This window comes from Thermobia domestica, chromosome 1 (assembly GCF_964235325.1).
Source record: "Thermobia domestica chromosome 1, izTheDome1.hap1.1, whole genome shotgun sequence".
NCBI lineage: Eukaryota > Metazoa > Arthropoda > Insecta > Zygentoma > Lepismatidae > Thermobia > Thermobia domestica.
In genome coordinates this window covers 74872170-74893649 of record NC_137454.1, presented here as the reverse complement: position 1 = coordinate 74893649, position 21480 = coordinate 74872170, and the positions used below count along the sequence as shown (strand labels likewise).

Here is a 21480-nt window from a genome sequence, read left to right as displayed (position 1 = left end):
TTTATTTTTAACAGACTTATGAACAGGAGTGATATTAGCTCTCTTCCAGCTGGCGGGAAAGACACCTTCTGCAAAACAGCGATTTAGTAAAGGTGGTTGAGAAAGCGAACTGGCAACACTGTGTAGGAACCAAGTATATACATTATCTGGCCCTAAGGCGCGCTGTTGGGTAATGAGAAGAGGAGAGAAAGTACTTCGGCCGGTGTGGCACTGATAGAAGACAAAAACTGAGAACAGACAGGTTGAAGAGGGTAGAGGAAGGGAGGAGAGGTGGAAAGGGATGAAGCAAAGCTGATGGCAAAATATTCATTCCGTTCCGTTTTTGGAGAACGGAACTTGTAGTTGCTATACAAAGGTATTTAGAAACAAATTTGCCTTAAGTTCTGCCCCAGACAGGAACATAATATGATCGCTAGTGAATAAATTGGAAAAAAACACGATCGCTTCAGTGAGACAGGGAGGTATCAGTTCCCGCAGGATGGTGCGGTGGAAGATGTCAGTTATGGACACCTTAGGTCACCCAAGAAATCTCTCCGTCCTTTGTCGAAGAAAGAAAGAAAAAACGTCTATAGCTATTCAACATGTGATTTATAGGAGTTACAACTAAACCTTAATTTGTATTCTCACTAACACTTAATTTGTATTCTGCAATTTCGCTTCAAAAATCCAAAACCTCATTCCAATTGTAAGGTAGACTGACGAATATTTGCTGTTTTTCTTGAAGTGTGGTCGATATTACCCCGGATGAATTTAAACCAGTAAACATAGTTCCATAAATAGTTCCATAAATCTTCCACTCTTCCTTGATCATTTGCCACAAACCGCGTGGAAATCGTACTTCAGTTAGAAATTCTAGACCCAAATGAAATCCGTGAGTTTTAAAAAGATTACCCTTTATATTACTTCCTATAAAAGTTTAACATCTAGAGTGTAATTTTTATTAATGGTTTCTTCAAACACTACAAATTTTCCTTCGACCTGAAATATCTCAAAACAGACACACTTGAAAGATCTTAAATTTCACAAATAATTGTTCTTTGCGTAGTAATAGGTGTTAAAATTTAATACTGAGATATGGTCAGCATTTCTTTCTTTCCTTTTTTTTCTTTCAATGGTGCTATTTCACAAGAAATGGTGAGCTGTACGAACATAATAAAAATGTTTTGTAAATTAAATTAATATATTAGTAACATTATTCTAGGGATTATTTTTATTTCTACAGTTCACACTTAATAAAAAAACAAAACAACACTCTTATCTTCCTAATTAAAATGTCATTACTGGAAAAAACTTGACTGATTTCACTACATAGTTTTTAGTTTCTATTGAATCTTTGGTCTTCCCTGGAGCAATTGTGAATTCTAATGATAAACTAATAGTTTCCTTAGGACCTTACTAATTGGCACCCACACTTTGTCATCTTGAAAACGGCAAAGTGATTTAAAAAAAAAACAACAAAAAGATTATTGCTTTCTCATTTATTTCTTCAATTTTCCCGATTCGTCGAAAATGCGAACTACCGTATTTTGTTTTCACTGACAACACACTTTCTTTTTGAATAGCTGTAGTGCTGCAATCAGTAAACCCTTCAGAGTGTGAGTATACATATCTTATTTTCATCTGACAAGGATACTTACGGAAGTGTCACTCACCGATTTGAATGAAACTTTGCACACTTGTAGAACATCGAAAAATAATCGACAAGTATTTTTGTTTGTTTGTTTGTTTGTTCGGCAATGGTGAAGATTTAAGAGTGGTAACTATCCTTTGAACGTTAGGAGTGGTCTCGAAGCATAGGTCGAAAACAATCATTTAATTTAGAAAAAACATACTGCCAGGGGGGTTTTAGAACAGCTGATTCAGAATCTGACGTCAAAATTACAAAAATCAAACTGGCGGATCCAATATAGTGATTACAATTAGAAAATGTCTTCTGGTTTGAAATTCTCTGCAGTTAGTCCAGAACAATTATAATTGACATAGATTACTGCTAGGAGGTTGCAGACCAATTTGAAATCCCTTTCTGTACTTATTTTAATGGGATGCTTGATTAAAGTGAGTCTCTGCACTTCTCACTATAGCGTTTACAGGGATACCATTCTGCTATAATAGTAGAAAGTGTGGCACAGTCAATAAATCTATGACTCATAGCTACACCATACAACATTTAATTTCTGAAAATAGTATTGTTATCACCGTTGTTAATTATTTGCCAGGAAAAAAATGGAACATTTGGCCCTATGATCCAAAACAACCTCTTTTAATCTGAAAATATCCTTGTGAAAGCATCAAATTTGGGAGAATTAACATCAGATCTGTGAGATCATGGCTTCAAGAGGTTTTTCTCCCAATCAAGTCCATTTTGTTATTAGATTCGTGCAGTGGTCACAATTCATCAACTTTTCAGCCTATTTTTACGAATAAAAGACTATCTCAAAATAGAAACCATTCTGCACTAACAATAGATAGGATTCAGCCCCTTGATGTGTTCGTCTTTAGGCTGTGGAAAAACTTTTTGAGACATTTTACTGATCCTCTACCCTTATTTCTTCTACAACTATAACATAAATTTACATCTCCGTAATAATATAATGTAGATCCAAATCATAATCAGTTCTCTTCTCCCAGATTTGCAAATCTTATTAGATATGCGTGATACAAAAACAGTTATTTGGAAGAAGATTGTGTTGCATTTTGCGATTTGTCACAGTTATTGCTGTAATAAGGTGAGCTTGGTGTAAACAATGTTTATGCATCAAAAACTTTTTTTTTTTTTTTTTTTTTTTTGCGAAATATCATTGCCGTGAAGCGTTTTCTCAATAAATTCATAATTATAACAATTGAGGATACTAACAAGTTCTGACATAGTGAGAGGCGAGGATACTCACTATACCAGAGATGGAGTGGGTCAGTGGGTCAAGTTTTCTGGGTAGGTCATTGGGTCGTGGGCCAACAGCATGTGACCCACTGTGACTCACCCCCCACCATGACCCACTGTGACCCACCACCCACCATGACCTACTGCGACCTACCATCCACTGTGACCCACTGCGACCCACCGACTCAGTATGATCTACCGACCCTCTCTACTCACTGCATTGTAGACAGTATCTTCTGAAGACTGGTAAATTTGTATGCGTTTAACTTTCAAGACCTTCATTTCCCTTCCTTTTCCATTTGTTTCTGTCTACTTACCTGAGGTAAGTATATTTAACCAAGTGAAAAAAAAAACTTCAGGCACTTTTGGATATTGATATTTTTAATTATAATAATAGCAAAAGGACTTACACTACTACTTGGCTTTCGAGACCTGTGAGTTTTTAGAGGAGCTAACTACTCGAAAAAATGCATTTTTGAATCACTGTAATATATAAATTACTATATAAAAAAAATAAATGTAACTATGTGTGCCTGATCATCACGGTCAAATTGCCAAGTCAAATGAAATTGCTTTTGGTATATAGTTAGGCCTTAATCCAAATATGGATGTTATATTGCTTTTATTAAAATGCATCATATCCTAAGGAGATAGTGAGGATCCAAATTTTTGCGGGGAAAAAAATGAGTATCTCGCAAGCCCTTAAACTTACGGAGATGAAATTCAGTGTATTAACTCTTTATTGAAAATAAACAGAATGTGTCCTAGCATTTTTTTTAAATTCTCCTTTATGTGTGTGTGTGGGGGGACTTTCTATATATGGAAAATTGGTAGTGAGCTGGTTTGTAAAAATGATCGAAAACGATCAATGTTATTTAAGAAAAAGAAATTAGAAACAAAAAATACAGTGCTTGGCTTCATATATCCATTGCTTTCTGCTATAATAATTACTGAAGCTTATGTTTATTATATGGAGCGCTTACAGCACAGGGCAATCAATCCATAAAGTTGTGAGAAAAATAGGCATAAAATTTGTACTCTAAGCTTAATTACACGGAAATTTGAAGTTTGGATTGTACGCATAATTGTATGGAAAATTTTACACTTTTTCCCCCTTTACGTTGATCTACTTACTTTGATTTGGAACTTTGAAATTTCACCCTTTTTTCCACTGAAAAGTATTGATAATTCAACAAGGAAATAATTATACTATGATAATTTAATTGAAATTCATCGTAATTTGGGAAATGGCAAACAGCAGTGTGGTAATTGAAGTTGAAGAAGGAGGGAAATTCCCATTCAACTCTGAACACTTTCCAGAAACTTCGTTCCCTTTCGCTTTCTAGACGGGGGAGGGAACTTGGTAATGGTATCAAACCTTCATGTGTAATTACAAAAATTAAATTTATAAACAAATAAGAAGTCATCAGTTTATCAGGCTTTAATTGATAATTTATTCACAAGATTCCCTATCAAAGGCGTGGTAGATGAAGTTTCTGTTCTACATGGGTCGACATTGCCAACTGACATGGTCGATATGGAAAAGATGTTGTATGGTGATAGAGAGATGATACTTGTTGCTGAGTATTTCAAACCTGACCAAGAAAAATCGTTATCAGGCTTAAGTCTAACAAGTAGATTGTCGATGAGAAGTTGCAGAAATCGGGTAGAAATATTTTCAATTTCCACCACAGAGTGCGACTGGGGATTTCCGCTTATGAATTTACAGATGACTAGTATTAGAAATACACTAAGTGCTCAAACATTGTGTAACTTGTTGTTCATCAATGTTAATGGCCCATCGCTAGACAAGCTCAAAGTAGACGAGCTAGTTATTTCTTGGCTGAAGGATGGACATCATTCCACTGCGGATGATTTACCGCCAAAAAGTTACCAACAGGAAATAAATCCGATTTCAGATTTGTTTTAAGGTGGAAAATTACGAATTACGGAAAATGTATACTTATAATATTACTAATGGCTTATTTCTGTTATTCAACTTTGTACCTAATTTTTAGTAAGTCTCTTCTTTGCTTTAGGTAAACTACTTTGAATAAATATTCATAATAATTACAATTACGCATACTTGTAACTTAAATTTAACGTGGTGGTTTAGTGATTACACAAATTACAATTATGAGCATACTTTATGGAAATGCTCTCACATAGGGTACCCGAACACCTTTATACCCTATGAACAACTGATTTTTCAAGTCTTTTGTGAGAAAAATACTGTGAACTGAGAAACCATAACATTTTCCATATTGTACAGGGGTATTTTCCTGCGAATAGAAGTTTCTTGTGGAATGCGTTCAGAAATTAACACTTGAAAGAATACTCTCTTAGTACAAGTATATTTTAGGCACACACTAATTTCCCCCCACCTCGAACTGTTTCAATTTCCTCACTGACAAACACTTTACCATTTTATATCGTAAAGGTCAGATCTACTGTTATTGTAATAGAGTGGTGTTTGAGCGATTGACTAGAAATTCAAACTCCGATTAGTGACAATTTCACAGTCTTGCTTTATTACAAGACCCTTTACTCAGTTCAGAAGAGACCGTGGATCGTGTTCAGAGTTGAAGACGATGGATTGGTGAGTCAGAGTAGGTCGAAGTGGATGAGAGTGGTTCATGGGGGGTGGTGGGTCAGAGTGGGTCACGGAGGGTGGTGGGTCATGAGCCAGATTGGGTCAAGGTGGTGGTGGGTCAGTGGGTCGTGGGTCAAGTTTTCATTGACCCACACCAACTCTGCACTATACATAAGCACTCCGAATAGGGAGAGCTGCAGAGACTCATTTTAATCAAGCATTCCGTTAAAATAAAGGGGTTTTAAATCAATAGAAAGGGGTTTCAAATCGGTCTGCAATCCCGATCGGTCTGCAATCGGTCTGCAATCTTCTCGTAGTAATCCCTGTCAACCATAAAAATTGTTCTTGGCTAATTGCAGACAATTTCAAACCAGAAGACATTTTGTAATTGTAATCACTATATTGGATCCGCCATTTTGAATTTTGTAATTTTGACGTCAGATTCTGAATCAGCTGTCCTAAAACCCTCCTGACAGTGTTTTTTTTCTATATTAAAAATTGTATTCTGTTTATGCTTAGAGTCCACCTCTAACTTTCAAAGAGTGGTTTCTACCCTTAAATCTTCGCCATTGCCGAAACAGAAAAATATGTGTCGATTATTTTTCGATGGTCTACAAGTGTGCAAAATTTCATTCAAATCGGTGAGTGACAATTCCGTAAGTCTCCTTGTGAGTTAGAGGTGCAAATATAAGCCTGTGTGATGGCCTTATTTGTTCAATTTGCTTGCAAGAATTAAATCTCCTCTGTAATGGCAGGTTGTTTGATTGCTCTTCTGATGGTACTTAAATAAAATGGACGGAGAGTTACAGTCAACAGAAAATATGATAATTTCAATACAAAAGCAATTGGCTGTGAAATGTTTGTCTGAGCCGACTTTAAAGAAAGTGCTTTTTGTTTGTATTCTTAAACATTTCGCTTAAATAGCTAAATAGAACCTGCTATTAATAAACTGGTCTCGGCTACTTTATGAATTGTAGTTATGGGCACGAGCGAGTTCGGGCGAGGTTTCTTTGAAACTCCAAACAGACATCTTTGAGCTCGACTCGAGAACTCGGCTCGAAAAAAATTCTCTGACTCGACTTGAATTCGGGTCGAGTTTCAAGTCGAGTCGAGCCAATTTGAGCTAAATCCTGTGTGTAGTTTCAAATACTCTCTTCAAGTATCCTTCACAGACAATATAATTATCAATGATACTATTACTACTACTACAATTTATTATTATTATTATTATTATTATTATTATTATTATTATTATTATTATTATTATTATTATTATTATTATTATTATTATTATTATTATTATTATTATAACACTGTGTATAACTATGAAAGGTAGGTGGTTTGTACCTGAACACTAAAAACAAGTTGACTGTCGATCTCGGTTGTCGAGAAGTGTTCAGGAGGCAAGGACAACGGTCACGAGCTTCTTGCTTTATTTCCGTAGGAGCAAGTAGAAGCTCGAGCCAAAAATTGTTAAAAGTTATAGGACGTTGACCAAACATGTACAAAATCGCTCATCCCGGGTTTAGGGTTGTCAAGCGGCTCTGCTCGCAGCTCGTTCATTATCGGTCCGAGCCGAGACAACAGCTCACCCAACCGAGCCGGCTCGAGTTAATGGTTTACTCATGCCGAACCGAACCGAGCTGATTTCTCACCCCAGCCGAGCCGGTTCGAATCATCGGCTCAGTTGAGCCGAACCGATGGCTCAACCCAACCGAACTGGCTCAAGCCATCACCTCAATTGAGCCTGGCTCATCCCTATCGAGCTGTTGAAGTAAAAAGACAGCTACTGACAAACTTACCTCAATAAATTTGTTTTGATGTCAACAAGATCATAAATTTGCGTATCCTTATATGAACATTGTTGTTTATTTTCAAAAACGAGTCGAATAAATATAGTTTTATACGAACACAACGTCTTTTATTTGGAAAAATGTGAAAAATCAATACTGTGCTCAGACTTTTGACAAAGGCTGTATATGCGTCTTTAGAAGTGACATTTAATTACAGGAGAGTATTCATGATAATGTACTAAAACTATAATTTAAACATTCGTTAAATTTAACTCGCTTTTATTTACCACAGAACATCCAGAAAATAAAAATGTCCATTCTATGACATCAGGAAGGAATGAATCACCCTTATAATGGCTTGCTCTTTGCTGTAACCACAGTGGTGCTACTTGTTTTAGGTCTTAATTTCTATGGGCTTAATACTTCCAAAACTAGTTATGTCAAAATAGTACAACATAATGGAGAAATTTCTGTATCTGGTGAGTAAATGTAATTTTCACTTCCCTTAACTTACCTCGCAATACACAATATATTACTTATTATATATACTTATTGAACTTCAGTGTACTTTTCTTAGAGACAAACATTCAATTCGTAGTTAAATTTATCTATATATATAAAAGAGAACGTACAATTCTTTGTCCGCTCATCACGCTAATACGGCTGAACCAATTTCTTTCATTTTTGGGGGGTTATTAGGATTTGGACCCTAGATGGTTTTTATCATATCACTTTAATTTTTAATTACCAGTGTCTTGAGATAATTGACCATTCAGGTGTCCACAAATCCTTTGTTAGTTCATCATAGGTAAAAATAAACGTATTTATATGCAACCCGCATGACCGTGTCACTCGGCGGGTTAACATAAATGACAGGCGATATACAGCGGAAAATAGCTTGAATCTTCTGTTTAAAATTTTTAAATTGATTTGCTTATTTTTACAGACACTTTTACAATATGCCAGCACCGGGATGACCGCAGCGAAGCGGGGCGGGTTAACATAAATGACAGGCGATATAATGTTAAGATTTACTGCAATCTTCTATGGTTTTTATCATATCACTTGAAAGCGAAAAAGTAAAAATTATCTAAGTAACAAAGTTTATTGCGTTCCGGGGTGACCGCAGCGAAGCGGGGTGAACGCTGCTAGTTATTATTATACATCTGTGCATGTCTGCATAATTTTGTATACAATAATGCATTCTTCAATTCTAATGCGAGAGAAGAAGAAAAATAAATTAACAGTGAAGTGTGTGTGTGTGTGTAAAACTATGTTTACGTAAGTAATTTCCAACTAAATGATCTGTAACGCCTATATCGCTACTCTTATTCTCAATAGACCACACAACATGAACATAGTTGTTTATCTATGTTCTACGTCAGTCATTTCCAACTAAATGCTCTGTAACGCCTATGTCGCTGCTCCTATTCTCAATAGACCACACAACATGACATAGTTGTTCATCTATGTTCTACGCCAGTCATTTCCAACTAAATGCTCTGTAACGCCTAAATCGCTACTCTTATTCTCAATAGATCACACAACATGAACATAGTTATTTATCTATGTTCTACGTCAGTCATTTCCAACTAAATGCTCTGTAACGCCTATATCGCTGCTCCTATTCTCAATAGACCACACAATATGACATAGTTGTTCATCTATGTTTTACGTTAGTCATTTCCAACTAAATGCTCTCTATCTCCTATATCGCTACTCTTATTCTCAATAGACCACACAACATGAACATAGTTGTTTATCTATGTTCTACGTCAGTTTTTTCAAGTAAATTATCTCTATCGCCTATATCACTGCTTCTATTCTCAATAGACCAAAAGAGAACATGGAGCAGTCAGACAATCTGGCATTGAAAGGCAGTGGCAACAGGCAATCAAGAAGATTGATGACGTAGTCAAATGCTAGTCATGAATCTGTGACTACCCTTGTACACTGCCAACGCTTGTTTATTATATTCTCCTATTTTAACCTTTCCTTTCCATTGCTTTATCTGTTCTCTTCTTTCATCATAAAACAATGTTCTTACGTCGTACAACGGCATTTAAAAAATAACTGCTCTAAGGTACTCGTTTGTTCAATGACGTTAAAATGTTATTTTTATTTTTTTTTCATTCCTAGTAAATGAAACAAACACACAAAACAGCAGCCTGAGCAAGTTTTGGATAGGCAAAAGACATGTCTGATGATAGGTTGGAAAGACGTTGATGGTATAATAGAAGGATATTGTAGACTCAGTACTATCAGATTTAACAGCTCTTTTACCATTTCTCTTGAATCGGTTTTTCTGTGTGGACCAGGATACAGGGTAACATGTTTTACCATCAAAATTACGAATTCAGTAGCACATTGCTAAACAACTATGTTCATGGCAGTTTCAGGAACAAATTTTCAAGTTGCTTGTGGATACATCAGAAGAAATATATTCAACAGTTCATTCGGTTAAGTCAATCTTGCACAACAAATTCTTACATTTATTTTAAATCGAAGACATTATTATTGTTGTTATTATTTTTGCGTATGCTGATGATGTAAATTTAATAGGGAATGATAGGAGAATAATAGAAAGAAATGCAAAGGTCTTATTAAACGCTTGCAGGGACATGAGTTTAGAAGTAAATGCTGAGAAAACAAAATACACGGAAGTGCGTCGGGACCGTAATACGGCAAATTATGGATGCGTTAAAATATTAAATAATACTTTTGATAAAATGGATACTTTCAAATATCTAGGATCAATATTAAGAGAAGAAAATCATGTTCACAAAGAAATTAAATATCGACTAAAAGCAGGGAATTCGTATTATTATTCAGTTCAAAATCTCTTATCATCACGAATTCTGTCAAGGAATTTGAAGCTTAAAATATATGAAACGATAATCATTGCCAGTATTGTTGTTCTCAGGCCAGTATTTATATATTATGCGCCCCTGTGCTCTAAATAATTTGCTGCCCCTGCACAAACTTATGTCTCAAACAAGGAAACAAGCCGTGATTTTACAAACATACCAGTTCTTGTTGAGTAGCAGTTTAGGTATTACAAGTTACAAAATTTGCAACGTAATTTTAAAAGACCTAATTCTCTCAATGATTATGATGTGGTGTTCTGCCCGAAGGTAGGTGTTTGACCCGAAGGTTCCTGTGCAAGGTGAACACATGATAGTTTGAAATTGGAAGGTAAGCGACACCCAAGTCCACACACAGAGAGAGAGTAGCCTACTAGAGACCTAATTGGGGCGAGATTTTGAAGCTGGGATTGGCTGACATCCATTGGTGGACGTCACTGTGAGATACCAATAATTGTTGGTGATTATTGATAAGCAAAATAATTGTTTACATTATTCACTATCAGTAATGATTTAATAGTATCTATATTAATAATACAATAAGTTGTCTGTCTGTAGCGCTTTAAAACTCGAGAACCATAATAGATAGAAACATGAAATTTTAATACGTTTTAAAGCTCTCAAAGAAATGATCCAAATGACCTATTCCAGGTCCCTAGGTTACACTTGAGTTGAGAAATGGGGGTGCAAAGTTCCCATAAGAATAAAATGGGGGCATTTTAAAAATCGAAAAGACCAATATTAGAGTTGAATTCATAGTTTTTGGGGTCGCTGAGATGAATAGTGACTGTTTTAATCCAATTTGACTTCAAGATCATACTCCAGTCTCCAGGGAGGGGGCAATAATTTTCGAGATCGCTGAGTTTAATGGTATCAGTTTTCATGACGTTCAAGTTCATCCTCACCCCTTTGCGTGGGGATGGGAGAGGAAGACTTGTTAAAAATAATCAGATAAGCTACCTAATTAGTAACTACTCTAATTAGAGCAAATTAAACACATTAACATATTTCTCGCGGGTTGCTAGTTTTAAATATTACTCTTTTGGGATTTTTTTAAATCCAAAATTTTACTAAATCCCTTAAATTCTGCCACCCTGTGCTCAAGCACAGAATAGCACTTACCTAAATACGGGCGTGGTTGTTCTGCATGGTTGCGAAACATGGTCGCTTACTCTGAGGGAAGAACGTAGATTGAAAGTATTTGAGGACAAGATCTTGAGACGAATATTCGGACCAAAAGAAACGGGAATGGGAAATGGCGGAAACTTCATAACGAAGAACTACATAATTTATACGGTTTACCAAACATTGTTAGGGTCTGTCCCATGTAAACTCTCTGTGTAATATTGTTACACTATTTAGTACAGAACTTTCCCATGACAACTTGGTTAGCTTACGCACCTTTTGCGCGGAAGAATCGGGGTCTACTCACAGTAGGTGCTTATGATTTGTGCTATAATACTTTATTTTTTTTTACAATAGTATGGAAAACTATTGTAAAAAATAAAGTATTATAGTATGGAAAACTAAGTCCTTTGTTCTTATTTGGCCTTTTCTTCCAATTCCTGTTTCAAAGCTGAATCAACCAATAATTATTTGGGAAGATATCCTCTTAAAAGTGATGTGGCTATTTGAAATATCTGACTTTGTAAAATATAGGAGTAGTGTTTAAACTTCTCTTCTGTTTGCTGACAAACTGGGAAAATTCACTTCCATTACATGAGAAATTCCTGCCGATGTTCAGTATCGATCAAAATGATATTCGCAAAAATGATTATTGGAAGAACTTCTACCTTCCCCTAGTACGTACTTTGATTGGATACTCTATTTGGAACAATACTATATGGGTTAAGTTTATGGTAACAATCTATCTTCTATGTTCTAAATTTTACTATAGTAATCTTGTACATTATACTTATGAAAATATGTTGTTTTTTTATGTGATGAAAACCACAACTGTCTAGTTCCCTCCCCGCTCTTATATGCATAAAATGTTGAAATATTTCCGTAATTTTAAAATATATAGTCCCATATCAGAAGAGATGCACATATAATCAAATAAATTATTACTTTATATTAAGCACAAATGTCATATGTCCAATCTTTCTCAATATTGACTGTCAGCTATTTCGATACGTTGATACCTGCTATGTTTAGTGTACAAATATCGTATGTCCATTGTAAATAGCTCCTTGGTAATATGCAAGTTGGCAGTGAACAGTTTCGCAAAGCTCAAACTCTCTACTTTACCAGGGTACAATTATCACTTCAAGACAGTCTCCTGAAAAAGTTAGAAAACTAGACATTTACGACATTTACGAGTGCTCTCAAGACTCAATTTGTTTTATTACAGAATTCAAACGTGCTAACACTCAGTTCATTACACAATCCTTTGATGAAATTTGCGACCAGCGACCATGGCACCAATTTGGGTTTCCAAATGCTTCTGCAGCACCGCTTCTCGGCCACAGAAGAAAGGATAAAGGGTTCTTGACAATAGGAATAGCAAGCGTGGAAAGACAAGAGAGATATTTGGAGCAAACGTTGAATTCTTTGTTAGAAAAGTCCACAGAAGTTGAAAGAGAAGGAGTGACTGTGGTTGTTTTTCTTGCTGACACGGATACAAACGTTCGGTAATTATTATAACCTTATCTTTTTCGTATAATATTGTGATACCAGGTAAACCATATAGTCTAAAATCTCAGGAAGGGCTGTGAATTATAACGAAATACAGCACATTATAGAAAAATTATTGAATCTTCCTTTCAGTGTTACTTGAAATGTTTGAAGCTTTGGACTAAAATGGTTTAAAATGCAATCAAACTACTTTATTTCTACTTACAAATCAAATTGAAAATGAATGTACAGATTATTTCTAACTAATTAAGTGATCATAGAGAAGAAACAGAAACGTGATTAAATATTTTTCTTTCGGCTGCAAGTATTTAATCGTAAGTCTTTGTGGAAAGTATTCTAGTTTCTCATTGGCATAGCACCTCGTAGATTCTATCATTCAAACATCCATTCTAATGTAACACGAGTATATGTACAACTTTGAAAGTTGATATCAGAATTTGCTTCAGGCTTTCTTCAGATGTACAACCAAATTATGTCCGGTAGAGCTACAAGACAAACCATACTAACTATGACTAGTCAAACGATACCATGTAAGGTGCACACAAATTATATCACATAACTAAACACACACAAATAAGGAGAAAGTAATTTTTAGACTACAGCATACCTTTCCATGGTTTCCGATTTATTTTCTTTATCAGATTATGGGAAGAAAAATATCGCTGAATCGATTCATGTTATTACGCTGACTGAATAGAACCGTAGGAAATCATTGGGTTCATTAGGTCAGATATTACTACAAAATCATTCTGGAATTGGTTGTATTTTGTACTAGTATTACAATTATATAACGTCACTTTATATACAATCCAATAGCATCACTTCAGATTTTGTCAGAGGAAAAGATTGTAAACCGACGTAAGAGTGGGATGTATTTTTTTATTAGTAAATTAATATACATATTAAAGAGCATGTGTTTCTCAAAGTCAGAGGTAGCAATTGTCCCTTTGCTCTCCCCAAATGATGCTCCTGATATAATTCTGTAAAGCAAGAATCGCGTAGCTCTAATTTCTATACCCATGGGTTCTATGTGTATTATTTTCTATTTTGTGTGTCTATATCGATACATACAATTGGTTAAACTGTATTATGTTTATTTTTCCTATAACGTATCAGAAGACTTAGGACCAAAACGAAAATTCAAATCGCCGATATTGATTTTTCTCCTAATTTTGTGGTACTGTAACTGTATGTAAGGTACATAATGGCGCAGTTGGTAAGAAGATTACACATAAATCGGGTTCGATCCAAAGCGGCTTGAAGCTACACTTAGCCTCCGTAAATTGGGCACCTGTGGAACCCGTGAAGTTAAAGGTACCCGGAATGCGGTATTGGGGTCCGACAGTATGCCGACTTCAAGCAAATGTAAAAGCTATGGGATATTATGGCTTATTTCAAATGAGAAACGCATTTTATCTTGACCTATAACTACTTTTCTAACTGTCATTATGTGTTTAAACTGTGGTCTGACCTGTCATCTCCGGAGAATATTTCCTGAATTTTTCTATACTAGTTTAAAACTATTATTTACCTGTCATGAACTATTATCTCTCTTTATATATATATATATATATAAATGAAAGTGACTATGCTTGTGACTTAATAATTCTTGAACCACCCGACCGATCTCGATCAAATTTTCAACATAGGTGAGGTTTGGGCCTGAGTTGGTTTCTATCATTACACTTTGATGATGCAACTTAGGGAGGGTAAGGGGCAGACATATAGAAATGATGGACATATATTAGTGCCGAATCCGTTGTTTTCGGGGTTGCTGACATTTAACAGTGACACTTCCAATGCCGTTTAAATCCAAATTCAGCCCTCATTAGTACTCCAAAATATCCCTCATTAGTACTCATTAGTATTCTTCCCATGGGAAGGACGGGCATTCTACTAGTGAGATATAAAGCTAAATTCGAAATGAAATTACCTAGGTATTAAAGATCAAATGATTAAACGGGAATTCATATTTGCCTTGTTTATTTTATTCTTCGTTATTGAACCAAATAGCCTCGGTACTGACGCATTCATCGACGCTTCCATTCGGAGTTCAATTACACGACAACGCCATCTTCTCTAGTAGACTTGTTGTGGGTGCAGTTCTTCAAGTTCGCCTATTCGTAACAAGAAAATCTATTGAAGCTACTTCACGGTCGGTGCTCACGGTTTGTATTTATACTATTTCGAAATCCATATTTGCTTCGCTCCGTACACTTTGCATCCTGTTTCCATAGTCAACCAATTTTCCTTTATATTTTACGTATATATGCCAGTAAAGACAATTCATCAGTGCTTCAAACCTGATTTAAATTTTAATTTCTTTGAAGACGATGAAATTAAAAAAGAAATATCATCATAACAAAGTTTGATCAGAGACTTAGCACATTTTTATATATACTTGTATAAGTAAATAAACGAAACTTTTGGGAAATCACCAAGATTAGTTTATCGCAAAAAGCTTGGAATTAGAGTGTGAAGGATTATTTTGTTGATAAAGTGCAAGATAATCTTAATTATCATGTTGCACTTGTAATCGTTATATATTAATAAGGCTTTATATTTTACTTTACAGAGAAGAACGAAAACAACGTATCAAATATTTGTTCACAGAGGCTTTGGAATCAGGTTTTCTTCAAGTGATTCAAGCGCCATTGTGTATCTATCCTGATTTAGACTTTCGGTATTCCCGAATAACTTATAATGACTCTCCAGAGCGTGTTCACTGGCGCGCAAAGCAAGTGCTTGATTTCGCGTACCTGATGTCCTACAGTAAAAACATTTCCGAGTATTACATGGTGCTAGAAGATGATGTAATATGTGCTGATTACTATCTCACTGCAATTCGTCAGTTCATTGCTCTTAATACTAATCATTATTGGGTAGCACTAGAGTTTTCCGGATTTTTAGCTATCGGAAAAACCTTTCATGACGAAGATCTTCAACGAATCATAGGGTTCCTCAAACTTTTCTATAAAGAACAACCAGTCGATATTCTTATTGAACATTTTATTTCACTTAATGTTCCTGATTCTGGCCTATCAACACGTCGAATTCCTGGCCTATTTCAACACAATGGTTTGCGTTCCACTTTGATAAATAAGACACAAGAACTTAAAGATAAAACTTTTAATGTTGCTCCAACAAAACAATACAATGTAATAAACCCTTCAGCTGATCTAGTCACAACTATGAAAATATATAATGGATTTCGTCCAGAATACGCTTACAGTCCAGCTCCAGGTATGTTTTGGGGAATTCCAAAGCCAGGAGATACTCTCGACATAATATTCCCTCAACTTCTTGTACTTGAAAGAGTGATTGTGCAGACTGGAAATGACAAAAGAAATCCTTCAGATAAACTAATAGACGGCGTATTACAAGCAAGTTTTACATCGTTTGAAAATTCTACGCATATTCATTGCAAAGATTTCGTGCAACTGGCTTCTTTTATCAATGGTAAAGTAGATGTACGAAATATTCAAAATGTCTTCTCCACTGGTGTTCAATGCTTAAGAATTCTAGTTGGTAACAATCAGAATACGTGGATAATAGTAAGTGAAATAGCAATTTTTTAAAATTAAAGTTCAAAACATCTTACATAATAAAGTTCTTATTAGCAAATATATTGAACTTTAATTTTAGATAGTTAATGTACAATGTAAAGCAAACCGAAGGAGTATAATAAACAGTGCTTAAAATAATGTTAAAGTGTGTCTAAATAAGCAATTTAACAACTTAATGAACCAAGAAAGTACATCACATTATGTAACTACAAAATGATTTGGTCAAACCAAGGATGTTATAAAATAGAGGATATGCCCATACTACAAAATCGTGAAGCCATACGTCACAGCTTCGCCACACCTACTCTGCCCACTCCAAGCCACTAAGGCTCGGTTCAGACGTGCAGAAAAGTCTGTTGCGGGCTCGCAACAGACTCGTGCGGGCGTCAAACATCAACCAGTTCAGACGTGCAGAAAAGTCTGCTGCGGGCCCGCAGCAGACTCGTGCGGGCGTCTCAGCCCAACCACTTCACATAGACATAGAAAACAGCTCATTTTATTTTCAGCTGCAGTTGAATGAAGATGGAAATTGAAAGAAAAAAACGTACTGTTTTTGTATACTTAGCCAGTAAAATCCTAAGGAAGAAACAGACGATACTGGGTTCATCCGTACGTAAGCTCACGACTGCTTAAAGGTGAATTTTCTTCCATGTTTATTGATTTGCGCAATGACGAAGAAAAGGCCTTTGATTATTTTCGCATGAGCATCACTTCATTTGATGAACTCTTATCGAAAATAAGTGATAAAATCAAAGCAGAAGATAATTTCATGAGACTTCCGATACCACCAATTGAAATGTTGGCTGTTACATTAATGAGTTGATTTTGAGTTTAACGTCCCGTTCAGCAGCGAGGCTATGAGACGTGGACCTACTGATTAACGTGGAATCCGAACCACATGAGCTCTCGACGAGAATCGAACCCGCGCCTCCCACGCCAAAGGCGGGTACGCTAACCGTTTAGCCACGGAGGAGCTCTGGCTGTTACATTAAGGTAAGTTAATTATGTTAACTAATTATCGTTTGTAAGAGCACAGAAAGTTAAACTTTCGGAGACCTATTCATAAACATTTTCAGACGTTATTAGCGGCCACTGGCGTAGTTTAACAATTGCGTGACTAATTTCGATTTTTTGACATAGTTCGTGGCTTTAAATTAAAAATAAGATATTTATTTGAGACTTCCCGAATATCCCGCTCAAGAGGGGGCGTTTCAATAATAGTAAAATTTCCCTTTATTTATTCCCAAATTACCGAATGTGAGGATTCGCTTCAGTTAGAGATGTAAAATTCGGCATGTAAGCTCATATTAAAAATAATGGAGCACAGGTTTCAGCGTCTTCGAAAATTTTCTCTTGAAGGGGAGATGGGGGATTTCTATAGTAGTGGGATCCGGTGGCTCAATGATAGTGTGTTCATCTCTGGTTCGATCTCAGCTTGCGTCAAGTGGGCTTTGTGGTGCGAAAAGCACCGTGTGCGTGAGTTTCTCGGGGTTCTCCCGTTTCCTCCCACTTTATTCATTCCACCATTTCATACATTTATCATCATCATCATTGTTTCCTTTAGCCTACCTGGTATAATCGTGCGACGTAAAACTCAATGATTTCATTTCATTCCTATAGTAGTGACATTTCCCGTTATATATTGAGAAAGTATAGGACTCGCTTGGATTGGAGATGTAAAATTCTTAATGTAAACTCTTAAATAAAAATAATGGATTTAGTGTTTCCGAATAATCCATTTCTAAGGTGAGAAAAAGGAAACATTTTTATAATTGTGACATTTAACGATAGAAGGTTTTGAGGAAATCCCCAATACGTGTAGCACACCAAAAGGAGTCAACGCAGCAAACGGAAGCAGAAACAGATGGGCTGATTATTTTGTAATCGACATAGGTAGAGTTCCATGGAAAGATAACTTTGTTTAAGTTGTTCTTTATGTAAGAAAACATTCAGTTATTATCTCTAGAATAGTAACGACGTGCACAATATTATCAATTGCACGAGAAACAAAAATATTTCTGTTACATCTCGAGCATGCTTTTTTTATTTTTTAACCACATGAGTACCCTGATGTTCAACAATTTTCGTGTTAACTCTATTTTTTTTTTAATTTAGTACATAAACAAATAAAGACAACAATTGTCAGCCGAAAAACGATGTTTTTTCTTTCTTTTCTGTTCTGCTATTATGTTGATAGTTGTTTTGGATTTCAGCGTCCCTTTTGAGCACAGAAGCTATATAATACGTGACCTCGACCCAAGAGCGCCCATGTTGTGGTTTTCAAGGGGGGGGGGGCAAATATAAGCGACTTTTCAAATATAGTTTCATTTTTGCTACAACTAATGTAAACATTCTATTGGGTTTTCGATATTCCCAAGTACAATTTCCTTTTAGGGGGGCAAATTGTGCCCCCCTAAATTGTGCCCCCACCTTGCCCCCCCTGATGGGCGCCCTTACCTCGAACTAAAGTATAATGCAACGTACGTTATAAACAACAGTCGGTTCATTCCGGAGTGAGTGACAAGAAATCTCATGAAAGAAACTGCATTAACAATAAAGGCTTTTTCTCCAAGCGTATTTGTTGTCTATTGTTATCACAAAAAAGTATTCATAGCCTCTCTGCTGGAAAGGGACGCTAAACGAAAATCAAATGTAAACACTGCATGAATATTAGATTTTTACATTGAAAAGTAATAAAAATACATACCAATGCTATTTTTTCTTCTGTTTTTTCATTAAATTTCTCACATAAGGTTTCACACACCTTATTCCATACATCCCGTTTATTACTATTATTATTATTATTATTATTATTATTATTTCTATCTCTATACATTTCGCACTATCTCGTGATATTTTTGTATTTCGTTCTTCATTCAGTTCTTCGCTTTCCATTTCTGCGGGCGCGGAAAAGTCTGCACGTGTGGCTTTAGATCATTGCCAGCAATGGTTTTCCGACCCGCAACACCTGTGCGGACTCGCTGCGAGCCAGCAGTCCCCGCAACTCAATTTTTGCCCGTTGCGGGTCCGCAGCAGAGTCGTGCGGGAAAGTCTGCACATGTGGCATGAATGATAAAGAACCAATGTATTTCCGGCCCGCAACAGACTTTTCTGCACGTCTGAACCGAGATTAAGATGGCAATGTTCCGAGCCAACAATCACGGCGGAAACGAAAGTAGCCAATCAGACGTGCCGGCTCAGACGATGCTTGATTGTTTTTTGGCTTCATTGAGTTCATATGATGATGATACGTATGGGTAAATCCTCTATTTTATAACATCCTTGGGTCAAACTGTGTTTTATTAATGTGTTGATATCCAAGTGATCTAAAACATGTACCATGCTGTTTAATTTTTTTTTTTTTTTTTTTTTTTTTTAAGTTTTAACTCAGTTATAGTGTTGAGTGAATAAGTTTAATAAAACATATATTGGATATGTACAGTGTATTAACTAGATTATTTCTGTCCAATACTATAATACAATTGTCGAAGAAACTTCTACCACTTCTATAAATGGTATAACATTAAAGATATCATCACAGTTGTATCATCATACACTTCTGTAATCAGGCTTAAAAATTAAGTTTCCAAATTTAACAGAACTTCTTAAACATTATTTCTGGAGCATTGTTAAAAATGAACATATTATCTACAAGAAAACAGAACATCTTGTTGGGTTTTACAGCGTAAATATGTTCCGTCTGTAGGTTTAATTTAATTTGTCATGTAAGCAAACCTAGGCGAAGCAATAATTCCAGTAGATAGCCACGAGTCCCGTAGCCAGTTTCTTTTCTTTGTTGTTGAAATCGTTGAAATCAAAGAGTAGAATATTATTACTGAAAAATTTGATTGAAGAAATCAATCTTTATTGTTCGATATAAAATGCATTGTACTGCTTGTATGTAAGTTAATGAATAAATATAAAGTATGTATGCAAATGAAACAATAAATAAAGTATTATTAAGCTATTGAAGAAATGCAATGGATATTTTTTTCGTAATAATATTACCAATGAGTTTCATATCTTACAAGCAGTTCTGAGTGATTATCAGGAGTGTCAATGTAAGGAAAAAATAAACAAAATAGACATAATTTGCAACTTAACAACGTGTATTTTTATGTACAAGACACAAATAAGTAATACCATATTCAAGTGCTTTTATATGCAATACATCAATAAAATACTATATTCAATCAATTTTTATATGCAATATATCAATAAATAGGCCTAAATACTATATTCAAACATTTCTTATATGTAATACATCAATAAATCAATACTATATTCAAAATACATTTTATATGCAATGCATCTGTAAATCAATAGTACATTCAAACACTTTTTTATATGCAATACATCAATAAATCAATACTATATTCAAACACTTTTTATGCAATAGATCAATAAAATGCTATATTCAGGCAATTTTTATATGCAATATATCAATAGATAAATACTACATTAAACAGAATAAAAACTGTAAACTGCGTCCAATTGGCAACAACGACATATATTTTAGCACCATAAATATGTGCCTATATATCGCACCAGAGGTGAGTGTTCTATTACTGAGCTGCCATGCTCTCTGTATGTACAGATAACAGAGTGCACTGTGCTAAAAGATTTGACACTAAACTGGAATTATTTGTATTAAGATCGTTGCAGAAACTTGTAATCTCTTTGTATTACAAGATTCTAATTGACAATTTCAATAATTATATTTAATTATCAAAAATTTTAAAACACGTAAAATTTAAAGTATTTAATAGCATGTTTTCATTTTAAACAAAAATTAGGTTTGCTTAAGTAACGTAAAATTAACATAAATACTAATATATGAAACTTAATAATACTTGTAATAAAGTTATTTCTTTTATTTGAGTTCATCATTCATAGCAAAAATTAAAGCGAAATACAAGTGGGCACTCAAATAAGTGTGGGCACGAGTAAAGTGTATCGTCAATGAAAAAAGGTTGAGAATTACTAGTCTAAAGTAAGCATTATTAACCCTATGTTACTTAAGCCTTTCTTTTTCTTTTCCTTCATCTTGAGACGCGGTGGCTCAGTGATTGATTGTTCACTTCTGGTCCATGGGGTCCATGGTTCGATCTCAGCTCGGGTCAAGTGAGCTTTGAGTGACAAACATTGT

The 21480-nt window shown here is 35.2% G+C and overlaps 1 protein-coding gene across 1 annotated transcript; it reads left to right on the top strand.

Annotated features, from left to right (window-relative positions):
- Positions 1-1449: 1449 nt before the first annotated feature.
- LOC145686249 (alpha-1,3-mannosyl-glycoprotein 4-beta-N-acetylglucosaminyltransferase C-like) lies at positions 1450-20088 on the top strand. Its single transcript, XM_081759361.1, has 4 exons — positions 1450-1595; positions 7557-7743; positions 12482-12761; positions 15341-20088. Exons 2-4 carry the CDS (start codon positions 7602-7604, stop codon positions 16341-16343), a joined length of 1425 nt encoding a protein of 474 aa, XP_081615487.1. The 5' UTR covers positions 1450-1595; positions 7557-7601; the 3' UTR covers positions 16344-20088.
- The last annotated feature ends 1392 nt before the right edge of the window (positions 20089-21480 follow it).